General features: G+C 40.8%; 2 protein-coding genes across 5 annotated transcripts in view; one reads left to right on the top strand and one right to left on the bottom strand.

Moving 5' to 3' along the window:
* Window positions 1-19,213, bottom strand: part of fhip1b (FHF complex subunit HOOK interacting protein 1B) — a 34,119-nt gene extending 14,906 nt beyond the window's left edge. For both annotated transcript variants that reach the window (XM_085435132.1, XM_085435131.1), the window contains exons 1-8: window positions 18,884-19,213; window positions 7,721-8,183; window positions 5,286-5,690; window positions 4,192-4,422; window positions 2,054-2,299; window positions 1,714-1,881; window positions 767-846; window positions 132-301 (exon numbers count right to left, since the gene is read on the bottom strand). In XM_085435132.1, the coding sequence (XP_085291258.1) occupies window positions 132-301; window positions 767-846; window positions 1,714-1,881; window positions 2,054-2,299; window positions 4,192-4,422; window positions 5,286-5,690; window positions 7,721-7,849 (1,429 nt within the window). In that variant the 5' untranslated portion in view covers window positions 7,850-8,183; window positions 18,884-19,213. The remainder of the gene's footprint in view (window positions 1-131; window positions 302-766; window positions 847-1,713; window positions 1,882-2,053; window positions 2,300-4,191; window positions 4,423-5,285; window positions 5,691-7,720; window positions 8,184-18,883) is intronic.
* On the top strand, window positions 18,634-25,515 carry cnga4 (cyclic nucleotide gated channel subunit alpha 4). 3 transcript variants are annotated; one of them, XM_085435134.1, is made up of 7 exons: window positions 18,634-18,888; window positions 20,622-20,723; window positions 20,828-20,934; window positions 21,205-21,788; window positions 21,903-22,148; window positions 22,382-22,547; window positions 24,463-25,515. In XM_085435134.1, the coding sequence occupies exons 2-7, from the start codon at window positions 20,680-20,682 to the stop codon at window positions 25,284-25,286; spliced, it is 1,971 nt and encodes a 656-aa protein (XP_085291260.1). In that variant the 5' UTR covers window positions 18,634-18,888; window positions 20,622-20,679; the 3' UTR covers window positions 25,287-25,515. The 3 variants fall into 3 exon arrangements, with proteins under 3 accessions (XP_085291260.1, XP_085291261.1, XP_085291262.1); XM_085435135.1 differs by lacking the exon at window positions 18,634-18,888 and adding an exon at window positions 19,007-19,070; XM_085435136.1 differs by lacking the exon at window positions 18,634-18,888 and adding an exon at window positions 20,004-20,245.
* Window positions 25,516-25,663: the final 148 nt, after the last annotated feature.

Below are 25,663 nucleotides of genomic sequence, written 5' to 3'. Positions count from 1 at the left end.
AGAGTAGCTGCACAACTATTGTGTACAGTGTATTCCACTCAGTAAAAGATTGTATTTCAAGTGCAGATCATATCATTTACAACCACAACTATTAGTGTCAACTGCTCACTTTCCACAAGTGTGTAGCTCACCTTTGCCCCAAAATGGATTTTCCTCATCTCTCTCAGAGGAGGCAGCTGCGTTGAACCGGCAGCACTCTGGGATTAATGACAGGAACTTGTCCGCTGACTTTCCGTATAAGTCAGTCTCCCTGATAGCACGACGCTGACTCAGCATTACGTGAGTACATGGCAGGAGATACCTGAGAGCGAGAGAACACACAGAAGCAACTTCAGTAATTTTAGATAAGTTAATCCACATGCACAGGATATAGGTTACTATTCAGGAAGCTTAAACTGTGTTGTCATTTTTAATTCTACATTTCCATTCTTAATATTTGCCATATTTATCTTGCTGTGACAAATCACCTTAAAACACAGACAGTATGCCCTAATCACAGCCTGCAGGTAATGTGTTAACGGGTGGGGGGGTGGGGGGTCACTGGCAGCTTCTGACAGTAGTATGGGAAATGGGAGAAACAGCCATTGGTAGTTCATAAAATTTTTGTAAAAATGGGCAGAAATAACCTTGTCTGTATCGTCTCGTGGTAACTGCTGACAGATGGTGACTTTGCGTCATAACCTTTACTTAATCTAAATGACTAGATGTGTGAAGAAGCCCTTTGGAAGTATAACATTTGGCAAAAAGCTCTGAAGCGCACACAAACCTGAGTACAAGCTGTAGCATGACGTCTTCACAATTCAAGGACAGGAGAGTCCTGAAGAGGCTTAACGATACCATGCAGAGCTGCAAAACAAGCAGAAAGAAACTGGTTAGAAAACAACCATTTTCTGAGGAGGACATACACATACGTAGGACACTGTGATGATTCATAAAAAATATGTTTTTGAATTCCCCCCCCTCCAAAAAAAGCCTCAGAATAAATTTCAGAACCCAAACGATATAGGATTTTTAAGCTCAATGCCAATTTTTGGCAATTTAAAAATGTGATATATCGGTTGATATTGTTTGTTTTCTGTTTTTTTGGATTACTTTTCTACGCTTTTTTGCTCCACTTGGAAAAGTTGGTATTTGTGTCCCTTTGGTAAACACACTACGCAACATCAACACTCATAACGTGGTTGAAATGTACATTTTGATACCATATGTTGGAAGCTAATATTGGTTAGACTCCAATAAAATTCTATAACAGCAAAATTTACTATTTTCTTAGCAGTGAACACCAGTAATTTTAGTCAGCAGTGCTGATGTTTTAACGCTATTCCTTTTTAACTCCTATTTGGGGGTAACCATCATTTCTCTTTTTTCCGTCATACTTCAGGTGAATTAATAGATTTTTTTTCCTAACACCACTGCTGTTCCAAAAAGACTGATATTTATGCATTTGGAGGGAATTTAAGATAATGTTGAAACATTTTGCTGAGGCTTATTTAACCACTTATAAATAACTGGTAACACAATCCTCAATTGTTGCAGCAGACATGAAGAGATTCAGTTTCCATGTTTATTCTGTATCCTACTCAGTTTCTGCTTTAAACCCACTCACCACCCACTCAGTCGAGTTCAAATGAGGGCCTCAGGGCTCCTTTACAAATATGCACGCACGCACACACACACACACACACACACACACACACACACATATATACGGACCCTTGAATTGCTGCTAATGCGCGTGAGCAGCGTGTCCAGGATGGTGTCATTGTCATGGCGATGCAGCAGGATGAAGCGCAGGAAAGTTTTGAGGAGGGAAGTTTCCGTTATACTGCGCAGAAAAAGATCAAGGTAGGCTGTGCTGGCGATCATCTCATCCACCGATGACTGCAAACACACACAATTAAAGGTGTCTCAAAACTGCCAAAAATATGCAATATGATAATAGTTATGTGTGCACAGTTAAAAGCAACATTAAGGGAATTTGTTCACCCCCTCTCCCCAACTCGGCTGTTAAAGAAACTGCAGCCTTTCTAACAAAAACAGTCCCCTTTGCTACCTTATGCAGGGCGGGGCCGATGACAGGTACAAGGAAGCCGTTGTGAAGGTAATCCAAAAGCTGTGAGCGGACCAGGGGATGGGCGACCTGCACCACGGCGTTGCAGAACTCGAGCGAGTTCATGAAGAGCACGAGCGACGACACGCCCATCCAGTCCTCCCGCCGAAGGGCATGCCAGTCATCTCCTCGAACTTCTATCTTCCTCGGCAGAGAGGAATAAAGAGCGCTGAGGCCTGTCGCCAACACCTGAGGAGAGGCAGAGAGGTCACAGACGTTGCTGACTGAGTCACCTCTAGGAAGTCAGCAGGTGGCACCTCTCAAATAGGAGTCTATTTTTAAAGTTCTGACTTTTGGAAGTAACAAACAAGAGCTACAAACTACACCAAATTAATGATGGAGAAAATAAGCAGCATTTTCATACAAATATCACCAAGTCACAGCCCATCCAACCCCTTCCATTAAGACTGTGCTGACTAACGGCTATTATTACTGTCTGCTGCAAATCTCAACTGCTTAAATGAACAGTTTTTAAATATTTTCATCATAATTCAAATAATTGCAGCATGATGGTCCGTACTCTGAGTCCTACTGTTGTTACCAAAAAAAGGTTTAAACGAGTGCCTTCCCAGCACATGCAGACACAGTGGATTCACAGTCTAGCTCAAAGCCCGTCATGTATCTTAGCCTTTTAATAACAGCTGATGACTTTTATGAAAATCCAATATTTATTGCTGCTGCCGTGCACATATAGGATGGAGAAACCTGAACCCGTTAGGCTGACAAAACAGATGCAAACTTCCTCAAAAAGAGCTGTGCACGGACACCGAGGGACAGGGAGCAAAGACGGGATGTTCTCTGTACTCTGCTTACAACGTGAGAAAGACTACAATTGTTCCTGTTGTCTAAGAATGTTGAACTAGATCCAAAACTGTCAAAGCAAAGCTGATTATGATACGTGTGAGTATGCACAGACAGGAAATAGCCAGACTCGGGCAGAGAGGAGCAATTGGTCATTAACGCCACCTCCACTGGATCTTTCAGCTGTAACTAGGTCAGACTGAAGCTGCTGGAAGGAAGATGAGCAGAAAATAGCTGAGTTAGCACCAGAGTATAGAGACCTGAGAGGGAGGGGGGCAGGGGTAGACTACTGACCACAGTGCTGTATGCAGACATCACGCAAGACTCGCTCTTATAATGCAGTATGAAAGCTTAAACATTGCTCTGGGACCAGATTCAGTTAAAATCCTGACCAATTCTTGTTCATACATTCAAATGTATGCAGACACATGTTCCCATTGCAGAACTGTTAAGCAAATTAAACTAATAGCTTTAAATATGCACCTCAGACTGCATTAAGTATAACATGGCTCTTTAATTACATCTAGTGGCAGCTAAAAGAAATGACAAAAACAAGGCAGACAGGTTTTACTTCAAAGCGGAATAAACTTTCCACCTTCAAGTTATGATTGTGTTTCCAAACAGAAAAAAGAAATCACAGTTCAAAAATGATAAAATATCCTTCCTTTGTTTTCATCTTTCTTTTAGGTCTCCTGCTTAAAGAACAAACAGTTATTACTAAAGAGTGCTTCTAAACTCACTGGGGGAGAACTGCATCAGTAAGGAAACTGCATTTCACACAAGTTTTCTTAAGCTGTCTTCTTTATCACTAAACAATAAAGTTTCTCCTAAAAACTGCAAACATGTGATGTTGGGTGAGTTTCTGGGTTTTTTTAAATAGGAAGCCTCGAGTTGAGACACAGTTGATAGGATGTAGATAAGGATGAACGGTCTGTCAGAGTGCATAGTCATCTCCTTCTCCTTCCATTATCGCACACCATCACTAATGCATCAGAATTAGACAGCCTGCGCGCGCGCGCACACACACACACACCTCTCTTTCTTAGAAGCAGTGAGGGAAACTAAGTCAAGATCCAACTCTTATAATCTGTCCTTAACCATCACATCAATAAAGAATAGGTCATATTCACCATATACTATACGGTTTTTAGACTCAGAGGTTTTAATTTGAGTCTGGCTTTGACCATACTTCTATCAATCACAAGCCAAATGAGCATCATTATGGGAAAACTGTCTGAAAAAAGAGAGAATGAAGAGTGACTCAAAAGCTCCTCACTCACCGGACAAAAGTAGGAGTTCTCAGCGATGTATCGTGCAACAGCCTCGTGACTGGCTGACGCCGCCATAACCAGCAGTAGTGCATCTCGCGCCTGCTGTCCAATGGCTCCATCTCGGTGGATGAATGGCACAAGCAGGGAAAAGATCAGCAGGTTGGTTGAGCCCTGCTGGGCTGGTGCAGCCCGGAACAACATCTCTAGAACCACCGGCTGTCGGGCCATTGACACGCAGATCTGATGGAGGGAAAAAGAATCCCATTAAAGAACAAGAGTCATGAAATGCTGTTGAAAAATCTACATTGGAGGTTAGTTATTATTCCAACTTTAGCACAGAAATGAATCACTAATCACTACAAAGGTTTCCTTTTATATGAAAAGAGCAGGTCAGTGCCCCTTTCTGGGGAGTTAAAAACATTTCAGGGAACACCATCAATTATATTACTATTTATTTATGCACCAAATTCACCTGGCTTTTGAAGTGGAACCCCTGCAATTAAATGGTACGTCTCCTGACCAATCAGTAACCTGAGCTGGACTATATTCAACTAACTTTATTGTTTGGGGGAGAAAAACGCCACAGCATGTGATGCTCTCATTTGTTGGTTTCTCAATCAATTGCTGCCGGGCATTCTCATGAAAAAGATATCAAATTACATTTTAAGATAAAAAAAACCTAGCAAACAGCATGCAAACAGTAAATGCAGCAGAAGCAACAGCAAATGAAAAACTACTATAACTTCTATCTTCCTCGGCAGAGAGGAATAAAGAGCGCTGAGGCCTGTCGCCAACACCTGAGGACAGGCAGAGGTCACAGACGATGCTGACTGAGTCCCCTCCAGGAAGCCAACAGCAAATGAAAAATTACTATAATTCAAATTGTCAGGTTTCATGAAGAGCCACAGCTCAGCTAAGGTTTTTAATACAACAGCCAATTTTTCCAGCCTTCAATTCTCAGTCATCTCACATCCGTTCAATTTTAACACAAAAAATAAAACAAAACTTGTTTGTCATTTGTGGGATGTCTACTACCGGTGAAATATATTTTGTTTATAGTGACTGCATACACACACTGGAAAAGACTGTAGGTTTGTATGTACCTGGTTAAGCAACAATACCAGGCTGTTCTCCAGAGCTGAAGGACAGCCGAGTTCTGGGTCAGCACAAGCTCCCAGGAGCCTAAGAAGGGGGTGGAGAATGGCTGTGTGCTGGAGCAGGGGCTGCTGGGACTGACCGATAAGCATCTCAAACAGTTTGAGCAGTGCACCCTGGCTGTCTGGGTCCAAGCCACGGCGAAGGTGCCACTGAACCAGCCTCTCCAGGATATTCTCTGTGACCACAAGCTCCAGTATGGGCCCCATAGGTGGCACGCTGGTGCCGCTCTCTGAGCTCTCAGCAGGACGCTCCTCTGCCAGCAAACATAACATCTGGTCGGTGTTGTTTCTCACTGCCGTAAGGTCATCGCTGGAGGATGAAGTCTCATGCTGCTCCAACACCCAAGATATCTGAGAAAAGGAAGTAAGGAGTGTGTTGTTGCTTTATCCAGTGGGCTTAAGTGATGAAGTGTTTGAGGTCCATGCTAACGGGACCAGGACAAACACTAGAACTGTAATGGCACATGTGGGTATTTGTTTATGTAACACAATACATAGAACTGAATGTTATTCCACATTACAATGTTTCCTCAAGTCAATCAATTCTGCTTCCATGTAACTGGTTCATCCTTTAGTCCAAGAGGAAGAAATTCCCTTAAGGCTCTCCCAAGATATCGAGTCCATTAGCACAAACAGACAGGCAACCCTTAAACTTAATATCTCCAGCCATGGCTATTACTGACAAAGAGGCATACAGGCAGATAATACTCAAAACAGGTTAAAATACAACAGTGCAACACAACTCAATTATTTTGCAAGATATAAAACGGCCTGTATTTGTATAGCGCTTCACGGTGAGAGTATGTGGTCAAAAGTGTGTGAGAGCAAAATGATAAGCAGAAGTTTAATTGGTCAGCATGACTACAGCAAGAATGAATTTGCAGATCTGGGCCCATGTTGAACAGATAAGAGCTGCATGTTAGATACTGGATAACAAGTCACGAACTACATTTAGGTGCACTTCTGTGGCTCTGTTGCAATGCATTTGCAACATATTCACTTATGGCTGGTGTCTGCTTCTTCTACAGTGGATTATAAATGCATTTCTCCATTATGACAACCGATCCTTTCAAAGAAAAACTCACTGACAGGATCGGACCTGTATATAGCTTTAGTAAGTCTCGCCAAAGAAGGAGCGGGTTTGCAAAGTGTGCACGCCCTGCAATCCCTGGGAAAAACAGAAAATAGATCATTTCTCAGACATCTTTTGTTGCCTCAGATTAGTTCCAACCGTCAGGCAGTGACAGACCTCTGTAACCTATAAACGTTCAGTAGGTAACTGGACATCAGCCAGCTAGTTTACTTCTCTCACTGACACTGACACAGTGAACTTTCACACATTGTGTGAACACATAATCATTCACTAGAACAAAGACAAAGCCTTCAAATCACACAAAAAGAAAAAAGATTAAAAGTAGAAAATTTGAACTGTCACAATAAATTGGATTTATTATAATTAACTCACCTGTGAGAGAGAGAATGTTACTTAGGCGCTGAAGAAAATTTAAAAAAGCAGTTTTTAACTTTGATTCTGTTTTGTGACTGACAAAATTATTGTTTCATTTTGAGTTCAGCTTTTCTTGAGTTTTCACTCTGGGTAGGAAAAATAATTTGCCTCAAATTGTGAAAACGGGACAGTCTTTGTGCAAAATTAACTTTTGTGTGTTAGTTCAAACATTGATGCTGTAACATCAAGATAACATTTTTAATTAAAAAAAAAAATCAGTACCAATGTAGACCACTGTGGGCAGGGCAGGAACATCGAGCAATTTTTATTATTTATTATTTTGAAGCCACAAAAAGTCCATCACACCATTTCCTGTGACGAGCACACACAGCTGCACTAAGTAAGGCTGCTCAAATATAGCAAAAATCATCATCTCAATCCCCAATATAGTTTCGTCTCAAGTACTTAACATGGTTATTAACTAACTTTAAAAAAATGTCCTTTTAAAGGATATTTATTTGGAATTTAAATACAATTGATAATAAACACAAATTGGTGAGTAACACAGGGTCATCTGGTAAAGCGTTAAGCAGAGGTATTTTTGACTGCAAAGCCCATCTTGCAAGAGCAACTGGTGCATTGCCTCCACTTTGATATCTCTCCAGAGGCAGACGGGCAAAAACAGCCCCAGGGTCATTTGGGGACCTGCAATGCAGCCACGGCTCAAGCAGCGGAGAGCTAAAGACAGCGTTTGCCAACTTTTAGTAATTCTTCCATGGGTTACATGTGCCTTTTACTTTTTTAAGATGGATTGTTGATCAAGAGATGGGTCCAAGGGAGGGGTAAAAACATACCAGTATAAAGGAAAGACAAGAAACAAGAGCTTTGGAAAGAAAAGAAACAGAAAAAAAAACTGTGTGTGTCTTAAGCTCACCTGTCTCCAGTGGTTTTCAAACACCATGAGACAGGTCTCTGGGTCTGCAGTGCAGGGGCTGGAGGGGGCGGCACTCCGGCTCGACCGACTCCCAGAAGCCCGTGGGTTTAACCTGCTCAGCCAGCTCATAGTGAAACCAGCTTAAAGCAGACCAAAGATCACTAAAACTCAATGACGTTGAGTCTAACAGAAGGCAAAGGAAATTATATGGGAAAACAAGAAGTGGGAGAGAGGAAAAGAGAAGTGCAAAAAGAAGGGCAGAAAGGGAAGGGAAAGTGTATCACAACAGAGAAGAGGAGAAAGAGGTCGGCTGTGCAGGCTGTCAATCCCGCTCAGTGTACATCTAGGAAAAGCCTGCTGCTGCTGCTGCTACAGAAACTTTGTGACCCTGTCCTCCTCGTAGACCCTGTCATCCAGTCTGAAGCCAACACCACTCCATAGCCGGTCAGGACTGGCAGTCTCTCTGTGTGAACAAAAAAACCCCCCAAAAACAAAACAACATTAACATCATATAAACCTGGAATAATAACAGCTTCATTCACAAACTTGCTATTACTAAAAGATCTCATTGCATTTCTCTTAATGTGGACTTGAAACATGACAGAATAACCACTAGATTAGAGTGGGAAGAATGTATGTAAGGCAACATGGATACAAGATTCCATGCCTCACTCGCTGTGGCTCGGGAGGCAGGGTCCATGGCAGTAAGCTACCCCAGGACCCCACAGAGCTTTCAAGAAAGAAAGATTTATAAATGACATTATGCATATGGCAAAAACTACAAATCACCTTTCAATGGGGTCACATCAGCCACGATGTCATTGAGTGTTCAGACCACACATATTACTCTTAAATAAGAATAAATAAAAGCACAGCAATTATCTGAAATGTCATTAATGATTTTGCCCAGTTACACTGAGGTTGAACAGGTGAGTAGCTCATGGTTGGTGCCAAGCTGTTGCATGTGAAGCGTGTAACATTTTGTGGATACGTTTAGAAAATTATTGCAATGGAAGAAAAGACAAAAGTAGAAAGAGCCACGGTAAAAGAATTAACAGTTTCAGAAAACAAGTTTTAACTACACACCATTTCTATCAGTAACATTTCTGCAGTATTATACTGAAAACGTTGATGTTTTATCACAAGTCTAATCCTCATAACACCTGCATGGACTGAGCTCATGAAGGAAGGGAAAAGAAATGTTTTTGCTTTCCTTCATTTTCTATTACATCAAAATGCTTTTAAAAAGGTCCATGTTATGAAAGGACTGTGCAGTATCAGTAGCTGCTGTGTCCATTTGTCGTCAGTATTTATATCACTGGCTGAACACTGCACTCAAGAACATCTAATGCGATTATATACATATACTATATTCCCAAAAGTATTTTGTCATCTGTCTTCACACCCATATGAACTTGAGTGAAAACCCATTCTTAATCGACAGGTGTTAATATGTCATCTGCCCACCATTTACAGCTATGACAGCTTCAACTCTTGTTGAAGCTGTTGATATGTTACAGTGGTGAAAAACCCAGGATTGGGGCATGGCGGAACCGCGACCGGGCCAGCCAGGGGAGGTGCTGACCCAAATGGTGGCCGAGTTCGTGCCTACCTCTAAACCCGTACCCACTTCTTGGGTGGGAGCGCCTGCACCTGTTCCTGTTCCACGGAGGAGGGCGGATGAGCAACCTCCACTTACACCACCTGCTCATGCATCTTCTCGGCCTGAGCCGATGGACAGCGTGGACAGCATGCGGGGGACAGCGTGCTCACCCAGAGCCAGAGGCTGGCACCAAGGAGAGAGCTGCTCAGCTGGGGCCAGAGGCCAGCATGTGGTCTGGACCTGCCTCGTTTTTACCAGAAGCCAGCGTCTCTATTAGAAGCGAGTGTGAAAACGACAACTGTAATAAAATCCGCTGATATGTGGTCGGGTCTGCTATACATATGCTACAGTGTGCTTATTTGACCATTCTTCCAGAATAAAAAGTTGTGAGGTCAGACACTGATGTTGGACAATAGGGCCTGGCTCACAGTCTCTGCTCTAATTCATCCCAAAGGTGTTCTTTTGGGTTGAGTTCAGGTTTTTGTGCAGATCAGTCAAGTTCTTCCACACTCACACTTCCACACCGCTCATTTAATTCTTTATCGACCTTGCTTTGTGCACTGCGATGCAGTCATGTAGGAACAGGAAGGACCCATCCCCAAATGTTCCAAAGTTGGGAGCATGAAATTGTCCAAAATGTCTTGGTATGCAAAACATCAGGAGTTCCTTTTACTGGAAGTAAAGGGGGTGAAAAACATCCCCACGCCATAATGCCCCCGTCCGCCAAACTATACATTTGACACAAAGCAGTCAGACAAGTACCGTATTATTCGGGCTATAAGGCGCATTTAACATTCTTTAATTTTCTCAAAAATCCACAGTGCGCCTTATAATCCGATGCGCCTTATGTATTAATTCTGGTTGTGCTTACTAGCCTTGAACCGATTTTATGTGCTCAAATTAAGTTTAACATCCGGGCATCCATGAAAACAGAATTTATTAAATTTAATGGAGTTAGAAGTTAGGTGGAAACTAGCAAGCTAAGCATGATATAGCATGTTCTGACAGATTTCTGAAACAAATTCAAATGTACCTGAATTTGAAATTTCCACTGAAGTCACGGGTAAGAGGCAAGTGGAACCAAGATCGAGGCCATTTGCTTTTTGAAGTTTGCAAAGACTGCTAAATTGTGCCACTGGTAGTTCACTCTTTGCAACATAGTACGCTGTTCTAAACAGATTTTTTTTCAGGTTTATTTTTAGTATGTTATTTGCAATTGGTGTTTGTTCTGGGAAAGATATTGAGAAATGCATTTCTTGCATTTCTCATGGGTTCTAATGGGGGCCTTTCTTAAAATGACTGGTCCCAGTAACAAAGGCACTTGTCGACTCAGAAATCGAGGGAAAACCAACAACACACCCGGCAGAACATTATGTTATTTACACGGGTGCACATAAGTGGTCCGCATGTGCGCATTCGCTGTCAAAATAAAAGATGCGCACCAGATAAGAAGTTGCAACGTGCGTTTGCGTACATATAAAAAGCACTGTTTTTGTCCGCTAGAGTGGGATTTTCACGGCACATTCTGCACCACATCTCTGTGCGTGCATCATTTGTTTGAAGCCAGCTCACCTCCTGCAAATACTTTTCCGAGAATACACGCTTCTTTTGTGGTTCGGACTCCTTCTGACATTTCTTTGGAGGTGGAGGAACATCACAGTAATTGCTTAAAGGAGCTTCTTCGACATCTTTAAGAGTTCTAAACAAATGTCTGTCCTCCTCCAGAAATCTTATGTACGCAAACACGCGTTACAACTTCTTATCTTGTGTGCGTTTTTTATTTTGACAGCAAATGCGCACCTGCGGACCACTTATGTGCAGCCCTGGTTATTTAGCTCGTCATATTGCAGCCACAGAAATAATTTTGTCCATGAAACCATAAAGCTGCCCTTTCTTTTTGCCTTATAGTCTGATTTGTCATAACTTCTCCGTTTTGTGGTAAGCTTTTCTTTGGCTGTCACTTCTTCACCCTGACCTGTTTTATTTGACTCAGCAGAACTGAAATATAAATCCTGCTGCTTTTACACACGCACTCACATAACGCTCAGCGATTCTCTGCGCGATCAACCTCTCACATGTTTAAGCTGCGGGAGATTTCACTTGTCATGTTTGCATAGTAAGCTAACGATTGATAAGATGATGTGCGGAAATTATCGTCACTCACCAATCAGTGCTGTCGCTCTCTATACACAGTTCGCGCGATTGCAAAGTGAAAGCAAAAAGCAAGCACAAATTCAAATGCAATTTCAATATGTCACATATTGACAGTGGCTCACCGATGTCAATGACATAATTCCCCAGCTACATTTCTGAAAGAATGCAAAAGCATTGACATATATTTTTCCTCCCTACGATAGCCCGACGGGCAGGGCAGAGATAGATTTTGGTAGCCCGACTGGAAAAATCGTTAGCCCCGGGACGTCAGGCTAGCGATTTTGCGAGCTCTGATGTTAGCATGACATTAGCACAGTGAAGCTGGAGGATGAACGCTAACTTTTTTCCGCTTGATAAAAGTTAACGTGAGGGTTCCCGATGGTTAGGGACAAATGCAATCACATGGCAGGATGCTGTAAACGGACCAAACCTCAGTCAGGAGAACAACTGAGATAATTCACAAGGTTAGTCATTCATATACTGCAACAACATGGGAATAGAGCAGCTGAAAGAGAATTCAACACTAATGAATCAATAGTACGGAAGTGGAGGAAGGAAGACGAATGAGTTGAGTAAAGTTTGACTTATCTGTTTTGTTTCGCTTAATGCACCTTATAATCCGGTGCACCTTATGTATGAAAACAGACCCATTCATCGACGGTGTACCTTATAATGTGGTGCACCTTATGGTCTGAAAAATACGGTACCGTTTTCCTGGCAACCACCAAACTCACTCATCCACTAGATTGCCAGATGGAGAAGCATGATTCGTCACGCCATTTTCTTTTCTCTGTGGTAGCAATTCTGCTTAATTTGTTAAATCCCTTATCAATATCCTTAATCTAAATGTCATTCTGCTGTCTTAAGTCATCCAAAGACAGAAACCCTTTCTGTGCTTTTGCGTGCATTCAAGTAATCGGGTTGTGCTGTATTCCTCAACTGGTTAAGAACAAGAGGTTGAATGGTATAAAATGCACTCCGCCAGTAAGTGGGATATTTGATATTTTCCTTCAGCACCATCAGAATTTAATAGCTCCAAAAATATCTGCCAGGAAGTAGTGCACTTAGTGAGTTATTGTAAGGATTAGTGAGAAATAACTGAACAGATGGTTAATGATGGATTTTGCTGCTGGAAAGGAGGGGGGAGGGGGATGTTTGTTCTTTTACTGTTGTGCAAACCTACAGTGCAGAACTTTTGGCTCTTAGACTTAAAGTGTAAATATCAACCCTATTGACTCTTGCATATACAGCGCTGTGCAAATGACTTGACCCACCCCTCATTTCTTTCCATGTGGCTTAGAAAATGATTTATTGAAAGATCTAAACATACATGGATAATACAATATATAAAGCAAAAAGAGTTTACAGAATTGTAAGAAGCTTGAAAGATAGTGTTTGGCATTACAACCTTTATTCGTCAACATAGCCTGAACCCTCCTGGGCAACTCTTGCATGATTTCTTCAAGTTATCTTCAGCAATAGTCTTCCAGGCTTCTAGAAGTGCATTCAAGCTTTTCTTTGAGTGCCTTTTAATTAGATCTCTGTCAAGATGATCCCACATTGCTTGAGAGATGTTGAGGGACTCTGGAGGGGTCAGTCCATGACTGATAGTTTTCCATTGTGCGTTTTTCTATCCAGGTATGCTTTTACTGCATTAGCATTGTGTTCGGGATCACTGTCATGCTGAAAAACAAGTCATTGCCAATCACACACAGTCCCAAACCATGCCAGAGCCTCCACAGTGTTTTACAGATGTCTGTAGACCATTACTACGGATTCATGCTAATATTTATGCTTATGATAGTATCAATATAAGGACTCCCAAATGTCAGCATCCTAGCAACTGCAATCACCATTAAAAATTTTCTGGTTTTTGTTTTGTTTTTATTATATATGTGAGCAAAAATATCGCTGTTGCAAATTTCCTTGAAAAATTGTTATATAATATTGAGACTACATTGAGCACCCCTAACAACAATTTGACCAAAACCTCCAAATTTGGATTCATCGCTGTTGCCATGCATTTTCAGTCCAGTTCTTGTGTAATTGATATACCTTAGTGTTCTCTCCCCCTTTCCCTTCCTTAGGAATAACTTCTTGACAGCCACCCTTCCACTGAGACCATTTCTGATGAGGCTTCAGGAAACAGTAGACGTATCAACTGAAGTGCCAGATGCATCGCTCAGGTCCTGTTTTAGGTCTTTGGATGCCCCCACCCCCTCCACCACCATTTTTAATGAATTACTGTTCATTTTCTGCAGATAGTTAAGCTGTTCCTCCAGATGTCCAGTGCATTTGACACATTTACCAAGCCGACATACGCTAAGTTTTCAACCAATAGCTCTTCTGAAATCTCCTTGTTGGTTCAAAACATGCTATACCTGTTGAACTGTGTTATCATTGGCACTTTTCATAGATTCAAAGAAATAAAGAAATGGGAACAGATTATGTGTTTATGTGACAAGCTGCTAGTAATCAAGTGCCTAAAGACTAGAGATGGCACGATACCACTTTTTAATGTCCGATACCGATATCAGAAATTTGGATATCTGCCGATACCGATATGAATCCGGTAAAGCGTATTTTGTAATCAATAAAACTGTTTTTTTTTATAAATATCTTGCTGCATTTTGTATAAGTTCATACCTAAGTTTTTTAAAAAAACAAGCGACCGAAGCTATTCTGTTATACCTGTATGCAAAAAATACACTCCACCCAAAACATTTTAAAGTTCAGCAACACTGATCGGTCTAATAAATTTAAACCTACACCATCCTCCCTATTCTGGTATTTTAAAGAGTACTTAGTAGAAATATTAAGCAACCTAACTAATAGGGTTGCCAACTCCCAGCAAAAATATTAGGGCGGGGGGTGGTTCCCTTGTGGTGGAACCACATACCTCATAGCGGCTCAGCTATGAGGTATGAGGCCAATCACCGTGGTGTCATCGCCCTTAATCGATGTAATCAACTTTAATTTAATGCAAGTGTAAAACAAATGCACAGAAATCAATTATTTTTCTACAATAATTAAATAGATTCAACATCTTTCTTCAACAGAATTGCAGACTGCACAGATAGTACCTTCCCAAAGGAAAAAGTACTATAGCTTATTAGGGTGTATATTAGACTTATTAGTTACTATATACAATAATGGATTTCTATACATTTAATCGGATGACCACTTTTGTTGCAAGATTCAGATAATTATTTATTCAAAGTTTTTAAATGACATAACAAAGAAAAGTATTTCTTTGTGCCCCCCTCTCCCTGTTAATGCCCTACCTGGCCACCGACAAAACTTTGCTAGACCCGCCCCTGCACAGTTACCAGCTGTCAGCTACTTAGAAAAGGATCCTGGTGTTATTTGTCTCTCAGAAACAGTTCATAACTTCCCTTCAACTCATTCATGTCACCTAAAAGGTAAACCTGTTTCTCCATCACCTGTTCAGCTCTGATGATTCAGTAAGGACATCTCCTGGTTTCATCTTGATGTTTCCCTCTCACCACATATCCAAACCATATCATGACCAACAGCATTTACAGCCATGGCTCCAGCAAACCTCAGCTGATACTAGAAATTAATATTAAATAAATTTTAACAACAGCTTATCACGCTTAAACGTGCTGCTGTTGTTTATCCGCTGGTCTCCTCTTTCTAGCGCAAAGTGGGCGATAAACAAACAAGAAAGGCGGGACTTGTGGCAGAAAAGCCGATCAGCTGATCATTGATCAGTTTCATGTTTGAAGTAATAACAGGAGAGGAAGGGGGAGTGAATGAGAGAAGTAGATGCAACTGCGCAGCAACGACAGAATAACTCCAGCTTTGTGTGTATTTTTTAATTCTAGCTGGAGTACGGGACAAATCGCTTCCTTTTCACCTCAATATGGAACTCCGATGGCCAGTCCAGCTGTGGCTCAATATATTAGTTGTTAAGCTTAACGTGGAAATACTCTGCAAACATTCAGGGATGAACTTACACACTTGCTTTACTTCTCTGGGATAGTTTTTGCCAAGATGAAATGCTGCGGTTAGGAAGCATGTAGCGACGCTCCAAATGCTCCAACAGACCGCCGACAGGTCTCGCAGACAACAGCCGCTCTATCATGTGACACATACTGCTCCGATGCGCCGAGCTGGGTTACGCCAAGTAGCGCGTTTTGTGAGATGATTGTGTGATACTTCGGATCGAATTACATTTTTTATTTCTCTCCAATATCCGATCCAGTAATTTAAGTCAGTATCGGACCGATGCAGATACGTAATATCGGATCTGTCCATCTCTACTAAAGACACAATTTTATCCCCCCCCATTGTTTTTGGTGTGTAACACTAGTTTATCCTTTGAGTTAAGTGCTTTGTTTAATCCTTGAATGGTCTGGACTGAAAAAAGGTGAAAAAGCAGCCAAAGTCCAAAGAAAGACTTCAAAAGATCTTAAGAAACTCTGACTCCTTGGAAGCAAAATGTAAAGAAATGAATCCTGGCTCAAGACGTTTGGACAGTGTTGTATGTATTTCCTATGGATAACATCCCTTAGGCTTGATAAGTTAGTAAGTTCACTTTAACTGAGATACATAAATGTTAAAGTAGATTTCAAACCTTTGTTATTGTGGCCACATGATGTGGAACAACATCACATGAACTGGACTTGGATCACACGCAAGAGGTCCACCAACGTCATGCTCAACTTCCCTAAATCAATAAGGCTCAAATGCTTCTTTTTTTTTTTCCTTCGCTCCCCTGATAGAGAGTATTTACACACAAACAACAAAGGAAAAGATGGGTTACTATAGTCCACACTTTTTAATGACTCACTGTTCCTTAACATCTGATTCAAACTTAATGACACTGCTTGAAAACTGCTTCAAATGCATAAATTCATAACGAGGATAAAAATAAGATGATTATCTTACCCTAAATGAAGTTTAAGGTAACTGCTGATGCAGCTACTGTGCACCAGCATTTTAAAACTTTCTGACCCCGATGTGCAGGAAGTAGAAAATACAGTATATGGCCATTCAGCTTTAGTTTTATTTCAGGTCACACTGAATCATAAAATGTTTCAAAGTTCAACTAGACATTCCACTGGAGGGAGGCTGCCTTCATAAAGAGAAGTATTTGCCAAAGCTTAGTCATGAAGAACACCAAAGCAGTCTTGACTGCTACAGTCTCATAATGCAAAGTCTAAAGGTCAAGACCTATTTTATACTAACTAAAAGTATTTATGTGAAAAACTTAGAGCCACTCCTGCCTTAACCAGAAATTCTCCACGTCCACTCATATCCACGAGGACTGATGATAGTTACTGATAACATCTGTGACTCAAGTAGTGAGCAACCATAGACAAGACATGAGGACTTAAGGGTGTCAGCGGCTACACAACAGTGCTTTTTGTTGGCTTAAGTACCAGTGGTTCTGTAGGTGGTGTATGTGCCAAGACAGCAATTCATCTGGAACTGAAAAGGGTGGCATACACCTACAAGTGTTTTTCTCTATCCTTACATGTTGAAGAAGAAGAGGAAGGATGTCAAAGAGTCATAAACAATATAAAAGATGGATGTAGCTTCCATGTAGCCAAAATTAAGCCAATATGGGAGGCCTTAAAAATGAATTCTATCTGAAGGCCACCAGATGGCGATAGCTGTGGTTGAACAAAAGACTTCCAGTCCCGTAAAAGACTACACGAAACGGCTTTCGGTCTCAATCTCTGTAAACACTTTGCTGATGAGTTTATGGGGTCAGGTACACATTTAGGGTAAAGTCTTGGTCATACCGTATTTCAAAGAGGGAGGCCTGTACATGCCACAAAACTGCACACTCACTAGCTAATGACTTGTGACTGACAAGTTGTTAGCCACACAATTTCACAGTCAGACCAGCCTTTCCTCATCATCTGGGTTTTTTGGGTTTTTTTGTCTTTTTGCAACCAAGGTGGCAATGGCAGAAACACTCATCTTGAATCTTTAAAACAAACACTGAGGTTATGTTGTAGTAGCTGTGATGATTGACTTGCATAAGGTTGTAATAAACTTGAGTGACATGACATCTGGAACAGGGTTTTATTGAACAAAAAAGAAAATGATTAGTGATTGTTTATCAACTTTCCCTGCAGTGTACTAACTAGTTAACAACTTACAATTAAACCACTGCTTGACTCTTCCTCATCAGCGGCTCAGCTATGATGCACACTCGTGCCTCTGCCACTGCCTACTGCTTTTTCTGCATCAATGCAGATCAGAAAAACATATATCCTATATCTTTAACTGTGACAGGCAAATATTATTAAAGCAATACATGAATCAGGCTGTAGAAACAAAAGAATACTTTGAGTCTGCAACCACCATCATTTTTTCTGTATAAGAAAATAATATATGAATGTGATTTTCCTTTGCATAATCCAAAGCTATTCTAACAGTGCAGACGTGAACTAATAAGACACCTGGAGGAACGTGTGCTTATTTTCTAATACCGATTCATCTGGTTTTTTAATCACATATTTCCTGCCCCAATGTGGCACACTTATATTGACTCCTCTCTAGATCAAATTTAAATAATCATCCAACACTGAAGCCATAGCACCGGTAAATGTTCACATCTAGGAAGCTGAATTGAGCAGAATCTGGTACATTTTTCTTGAAAATGACCCAAAATGCTAAAAACTGAAGTCGTTACAGATGCTCTTCTCTTCATCTGAAAACCGCAATTTTATTCTTACTCTTGTAAGGCTGAAAGATGTGTCTGAAAATAGTTACACGTTAACTTTCTGTTAAGATGGTGAAATTATTATCTAAACCCAGTGAATAAAGATAAGCAAGAGTGTACGTTCTCAAACAGACAAATTTAAGCGATTAATGAACAAGGCTTTTCTATTCAACCATGATTTAATCTGTTGATGTGATATGCATATATGTGGCTTATTCGAGATGGGGGGATCTACTAGTTATTCTGGGCACAGAAGTGACAGATTATTAGAGTTGTGTAGTTATAATTCCAAAGTCCAACCCAGTCCACAGATCTAATTCAAAGTTCACAGGTAAGATCACAACATAAATCATCAATCACTGCAGTATTTGGGGGTCATGTGTCCCGTTCAATCTGACAGACTGCTAGAGCACATACAGTGCACACAGCAAATACTACGCCCTTTCCCCTAAACCGGTTGGTTTGTCATGACTTAGCAGCACTTGAGCTTTTCTGCACTACATCTCACTTCAGCCAAGCGAGGCTCCTTACGCTGTGGTTCGACAGAAAACAACAATGTATTTCAAATGCAAGACGGAGGACCAAGCTAATTGACACTGCAAATATAATCAGCTACCTTAGAAATGCCAGCAACGCATATAGTTAATTTATCTAGTTGTCATGCTGTTGAACTTCACTATGAGGTCATCGAGAATCTCCCTACCTTGTGTGAGTCTCAACAGTTGTTGCGAGGTGGTGTTTTCCTTGGGCAGCTACCTGCTAGCTGGTTGCTAGTAAGTTAGCGCTGGTATGCTGCTAGCGACTAGCTGCTGATGAATTCCACAATGTCAGAGCAGTAAGCGATTACAAGATAGGAGGCGACCAAAAGACAACCGGCAAGACAGACCACAGTGAGTCAGGGACGCTAAGAAATCAACCACTCCTTCACTGAGGCTGCTGTGCATCCTGTTAGCAACAGATAAACATCCCATTTGATGGTTTCTCAAACACTCTTCGCTTTCCCGCAGCCATCTTACTTTAACTCCGCCCACACGTCTTCTCTGACTCACAGCGACGCTGCTTCGCACAGCTGTATGAGGGCTTTAAAGTGCCCAGATTATATACACTGCGTGCTAAACACAATGCACAAAGCTGAAACTTGTGAAAAATTGCTTGGCACCATGTCTGACTTTGGAGTTAGTTTGCAGTCCTCACCTCTTAGTCGGATAATTGTTTTTTATCAGTGGACCTGAAAGCTCCAGTTACTCCACCTTCAGAAAAGCCATGCAAATAAACTAAGCACAGGCAAATAAGGAGAGCTTATCTAAACGTAAAGACCCGCAGCAGTCAAATAAAACAGCGTAGCTTAAACATGGAAACATGGAAAGCAAATCCACATAGCGAATCCAGAAATGTATGGAAGTTTTTACCACTGGGGAAAAAGAAAAGCCATTTATAAGTGTTAATTTTGTATTATTATGTCAACATTTTAAGTTGAGTATTTCAAAATTTATTTTACACCAACTATATTGTAGGCTAAAGACTTTACAATATTACAAGAAGATGACAAAAATTAAACAATCTCAATAATCAAGTCAAATTTAAGGTATATTAAAAAAAATTCCATACCCTATTAATTTATAGACACACAGTGACATCCTCTCTGTAGTTTGGGCTCTATAATCCTGTCAGTGTTTGCTGTGTCTGAATTTTAAAGAGATAGCCTGCCCTTGTTTTCCGAGAGAGTTAAGAATTCCCAGAAGACACATGACATCTGATATGGTTTCCCTCCATAGAGACCAGCATCACCAGGCAGTGATCAGGTAGACCTGGGTTGTTGTTAGGTGGACTCTACAGTGGTGCCTGTGTGTTCCTCTTCATCATGAGCAGTACTTGCCTAAAAAATACGTTCATTTAAGACCGATGTTTGGAAAATGGATATAACAGGTGATGTTAGTATCAGAGGGAACCGATGGCAGAGGCTGTTTAGGCGGCAACAGGGGCAGAAAGCCAGTGGGGAAGGACACGATGGTGTCAAGGATAAGGGAAAACATAACACTTTCCTGGGCAGAATTTTGAAATTTAAGTAAGTATTATTGATTAAGCTGAATCTTTTTGGAAAAAGAAAAGTGCAGCTGTGATACAACAACAACAAGGCTGTTATTCAATTAGGCAGCTTGTAGAATGACAACATGTTTCTAATTATTAAGATTTAAAACATTTGACCTGTTTGAGATAATTAACACAAATTAGATCAGATATAATATCATTTATTCATGACAAGAGTCTTTCATCGTTTTGTTTGGGCTCCTGTTTTGGCAAATATTTCACAGTGAAAAATCCTAATACATTTTCCTGTCACAAGCAATGCTTTGGTTAATAATTTGACTATGACAAGTCTCGAATCATAATATTTATGTGACTCTGTTCTTCTCTTCTTTCCCTTCTTCAACATTTCTCAGCTGGAACGAGTTCATTGTTGATCCAGCTGAGCAGTTTTATTATGTCTGGATTCAGGTCATGACACTACCCATCGTTTACAACTGGGTAATCATCATTTTGAGGTAAAGTAGTGCAGTGTGGTATGTTTGCAAATGGTAATCATTCCTAAGCATATAACAACAGTGCGTGATAGGACATTTTCTGAAGCAATGCTTGTGTTTTTCAGGACTTGTTTCACTATGATAGCACTGAGCTACCTCCCTGTGTGGCTTACTCTGGACTATGTGTCAGACCTCATGTATATGATTGATATGATCATCACTCTTCACACTGGTAATTCTGTCGGTTTACAGTGGGAGTTCAAATTCCAACTTACTTTTGTCACGTGCAAGTTTTACATAACCCTTTATCATATTAAATATGACAGTCTTTTTTCCCTAGCTGCTTCTATTCATGTGGCCGCTGTAGCTATGGCTATAGCTATAATGAGGAAAAGTCATTTGGATGCTTTCTAACAGTTAGAGCCAACCTGTGTATTGATAAATTACATCACTGTATGATGAGTATTCTGGGCTTCATTAAACACTGTTTTTGCCTCTTCAGGTTACTTGGATCAGGGCATCCTGGTCAAAGACCTGATTCAGTTGAGGAAGCGCTACCTGCGCTCTAAACATTTCCTCTGGGACCTGGCTTCCATTCTTCCTTTCGACTTCCTGTATTTTGCATTCGGCATCCAAACTCCTCTGGTCAGAATCAACCGCCTTTTGCGTATCCCACGACTCAACGAGGCCTTGGACCGCATGGAGACAAGAACCTCCTACCCCAACACCTTCCGCATTGCCAAGCTCATGATCTACATCTTTGTGCTTATCCACTGGAATACCTGTCTGTACTTTGCGCTGTCCAGCAGCCTCGGCTTTGGAAGTGATCCTTGGGTTTACCCTAATATCACCAACACAGAGTTTGGCTCCATGCGACGTCAGTACTTCTACTGTTTCTGGTTTTCCGCTCAGATTTTAACCACAGTGGGAGACGTCCCCCAGCCAGAAAGGGAAGAGGAGTTCTTGTTTATGATCGCAGACTTGCTCATTGCTGTGTTGGTGTTTGCGTCAATTGTTGGCAATATCGGCAATGTCATCACAAGCCTAAGAGATCGCGATAATGTCTTCTTCCCTAACCATGAGCTGGTAAGCTGATGGAAGAGCCAAGCTTATTGAAAAGACTTTTAATAATGAAGATTGTGTGATAGCTTTCTTTAGCTAACATTTATAGAAAATCAAGTTTTTCTTTCCTTCTTTCAGGTAAAGGCATACCTGCGTAGTCATCACATCAGCAAGGAGCTTCGAGAGCGTATCAACAACTGGTACCAGCATCTTTACATCAACAAGAAGATCATGCGAGAAAATGAAATCCTGCAGCAGCTGCCTCTGCATATGAGGACAGAGATCACGGTCAGCGTTCATCTTCGCACACTCTCCAAAGTCACCATCTTCCAGAACTGCGACAGAAGTCTGCTGGAGGAGCTGGTTCTCAAACTAACTCCTCAGGTCAGAAAGCTGGCAAAGCTGTGTTTGTAACTTATAGTCACTAATTTGTTTATAGAGCACACAACTAAAGTGAATGGCACCTGCTCTCTGTGGAATGTGGTTCAGTAGCTTACTGTTATCTTGCAGATCCAAATTTAACACTGTTGTTGGTTTACCTTGACAGTGCTTTTGGAATATAACAATCCTTTGAGGCTGATGAAGTCTCACCTGCTCTTTATCTTTTCATCTTGTAGGTGTTCAGTCCAGGAGAGTACGTCTGCAGGAAAGGAGATGTGGGCCATGAAATGTACATCATCAAAGAAGGAAAATTGGCAGTTGTGGCAGATGATGGGGTTACAGAATTTGCTGTGCTGAGTGATGGGAATTTCTTTGGGGAAATTAGTATCCTTAACATCAAAGGTATGTTAAGTGATTTGGGCATGCTCTTACAAGTGAATTTGTTTAGCTGGTGAAGAGACACATGGACAAGAAGCAGGCCAGCTCTTTTTCTTCAGTTGTCTAAAAAATAAAACCGAGAGTCTCAACAATGGTAAAAGTATTCTTCCAGACTATTAGAGATGCTTGAAATAGACAAGTATTCTCTATAAAAGGAGGGAACGTGATTTCTGCACATTTAAAGTGAAGAATTACGACTAAAATACAAATTATACTAAGAGTTTTTTAATTGTAGTACAGCTGAAATTCAAGGTGGAGCCTATAATTCTGTTCACAGTTTTCACAAGAAGATGACTCAGATGAAAGAAAATTGCTTCTGAAGGCATCTAAAAGTGTATAATTGGAATCGGGAATGTTGGTGTATGAAGAAAGCAAACAAGTTTACTTTCAAGTGGTTGTGCTGAATTACAGTTTTTACCGATTTGCAAAAAATCTCTAGAAATGTCCACAACACCATAACATACATACAACCACAGGTCCAAAAAAGTTGGGACATGGTGTAAAATTTAATGTAAATCTCACAACCCCATATTGCATATTGAATAGAATATAGAGAATGTATCCTGTTTAACCTGAGAAAATGCAACATTTTAAGAAAGACTTTAGCTCATTTTGAATGTGATAGCAGCAATACATCTATAAAGTTGGGACAGGGCCGTGTTTGACTCTCTGTAACATCCCTCTTCTGTTAACAACAGTCTATAAACATCTAGGAACTGAGGAGACCAGATATAGATGATAAGATTTTCAAAGGGTCCACAATTTTATGCTAACATTATTTTGAAATGCTATTGTTAATAGAATATTGGTTTATAAGATTTACAAATTATTATATTCAGTTTTTTATTTACAGTTTAAACTTTTTTGGTAAGTCCAAAGGTATTTTTGGGAGCCTCTATAATTCCTACTCTATTGGTTTAGTTGAAGCTGTCAGTTGGATTTTTCTTTTTTTCACATTCAAAATATTATGGATGATTATTACTACTTTCTTTTACTATTTTTCTTTATTTGTTTCCTTGACATACTACTACACACTGATGGCAGTTAAAAAACAGCCACCTGTATATCAGGTGGCTGTTTTTTAACTGCAATCAATTGGAATTTGCTTTGAGGGCTGGTGTCCAGTCACGTAGGAACAGGAAGGACCCATCCCCAAAATATTCCCACAGAGTTGGGAGCATGAAATTGCTGCAAAATATTTTTGTATGCTGAAGCATTAAGAGTTTCTTTCACGCGAGCTAAGGGGCTGAGTCCAACTCCTGAAAAACAACTCAACACCACAATCCCCACTCCACTAAACTTTACACTTGGAACAGTGCACTCAGACAAGTACTGTTCCCCTGGCAACATTCCCGAAAACAGATGGAAAAGCATAATACGCCACTTTATAGAACACATCTTCACTGCTCTGGGATCTAGTGGTGCATGTTTTACCCCACTGCATCCAAGACTTTATACTGTGCTTGGTGATGTATGGTTTGGATGCAGCAGCTCGGCCATAGAACCCCATTCCACATTGCATCTACATCTACATTGCATTGAGGAAATTTCAGAACTGGACTTGTTGCACTGGTGGTATCCTATCACGGGCCCATGCTGGAATTCACTGAGCTGCTGAGAGCAACAAATTCTTTCACAAATGTTTGTAGACGCATTCTGCATGCCTAAGTGTTTGATATTATACATCTGAATTCAATGATTTGCATGGATTGCAATATAGTGTATATAGTGTATAGTGTATATTCAATTAATTTAAGACCAAAACAAGAATGATTGGCTGGTTTTAAAAGTCTTGAATAAACCAACAAATGTTGGTAACATCCTTAAAATTTTTAGGTTTGTCAGGTTTTTACAGAAATACTATTCTCTTTTATTACAGGTAACAAGTCAGGCAACCGCAGGACTGCCAACATCCGAAGCAATGGGTACTCTGATCTCTTCAGCTTGTCCAAAGAAGACCTGACAGATGTATTATCGGAGTTCCCTGCAGCCAAACGTCACCTGGAGGAGAAAGGCCGACAGATCCTCACTAAAATGGGCATGTTGGAGGAGAGTGGGGAGAAAGAGGAAGGGGAGGGAGAGAAAGTGGAAACCAAGATACAAAGACTAGAGAGCAACTTGGAGGTTCTGCAAACTAAATTAGCTCGACTAATGATGGAATTGGAATCGAGCAACCGCAAAATGCAGGCCAGGGTGGCGCAGCTGGAGCTGGAAGTTTCAGAACTGGAGACTCAGCTGTCAGAAGATGATGGAGAGAGAGACAGAACATTGGGAAGAGGGCAAGGTGTGGGTAGGGAGGCTGAATGGGAGCGAGAGGAGGCAGAGGGAGAGGAGGAGGAGGAAGAAGAAGGCTCATATATGAAGGGGGAAAAACAGGGACATGGAGATGATAGTAATGATGTCACCAAAGAGGGAGATGGTGAGAGCACTAAAAGTACAAAGGAAGATGCTGAAAAGGTGGTAGAGGGAGATAAATGTAGGCCAAAAAACCCAGATAATCAAGGAGATAAAAGTGAAGATGATGGAGAGAAGATCCAAGGAGATGACAGACCTGGGAAAGGAGATGGAGCTGAGATTGAACCTGAAAATGGGAAAGAAGCGAAAAGTGGAAAGAGAGAATCTGAGGAAGGGAAAAGGAGGAAAAGGATAAGGGAAAGAAAGCTGAAAGGTAGAAGAAATGAACGAAAAACTAAGAAAAAATGAAAAGAAATGTGAACTGTGTTTTTCCCATATGCGTTTTCAGGAAACGCTGCAGTGGATATTTGTTCCCCTAGATGGCAGCATTGCATTCCTCCCTTCTAAGTCATCGTCAAGAAAATCAATGTATTAACCCCTCCCCTCTCCCTTTAGTATATTTATACAGTTTTCAATAAAATAGTCTTATTAGTTTGGTTTCTTTGTTTGTTTCTTTTTAATTCATTAATTTGCAATATACATGACATGTTGTAAAAGTTGTGTTCACTTTGATTCTTTTAATATGTATTGGTTACTGACAGCAGATTCCAATATTTTAAATAAAACATTTAACCAGCAATTACAGACGTTTTCTTGCATCCCTTTAATGTATTGTCCCTATGACT

Source organism: Copadichromis virginalis, linkage group LG16 (assembly GCF_057382275.1).
Source record: "Copadichromis virginalis isolate Kocher_CV1m ecotype Utaka linkage group LG16, C_Virginalis_male_GT1.1, whole genome shotgun sequence".
NCBI lineage: Eukaryota > Metazoa > Chordata > Actinopteri > Cichliformes > Cichlidae > Copadichromis > Copadichromis virginalis.
This window is presented reverse-complemented; position numbering and strand designations above follow the sequence as displayed.

What these genes read in the sequence shown, in the direction of transcription:
- cnga4 (XM_085435136.1), top strand. Translation starts at nt 20,094, where the DNA reads ATGGATATAACAGGTGATGTTAGTATCAGAGGGAACCGATGGCAGAGG. An exon ending in GATCATCACTCTTCACACTG is followed by an intron (nt 20,935 to 21,204) that starts GTAATTCTGTCG and finishes TTGCCTCTTCAG; the next exon opens with GTTACTTGGATCAGGGCATC. An exon ending in TTCTCAAACTAACTCCTCAG is followed by an intron (nt 22,149 to 22,381) that starts GTCAGAAAGCTG and finishes TTCATCTTGTAG; the next exon opens with GTGTTCAGTCCAGGAGAGTA.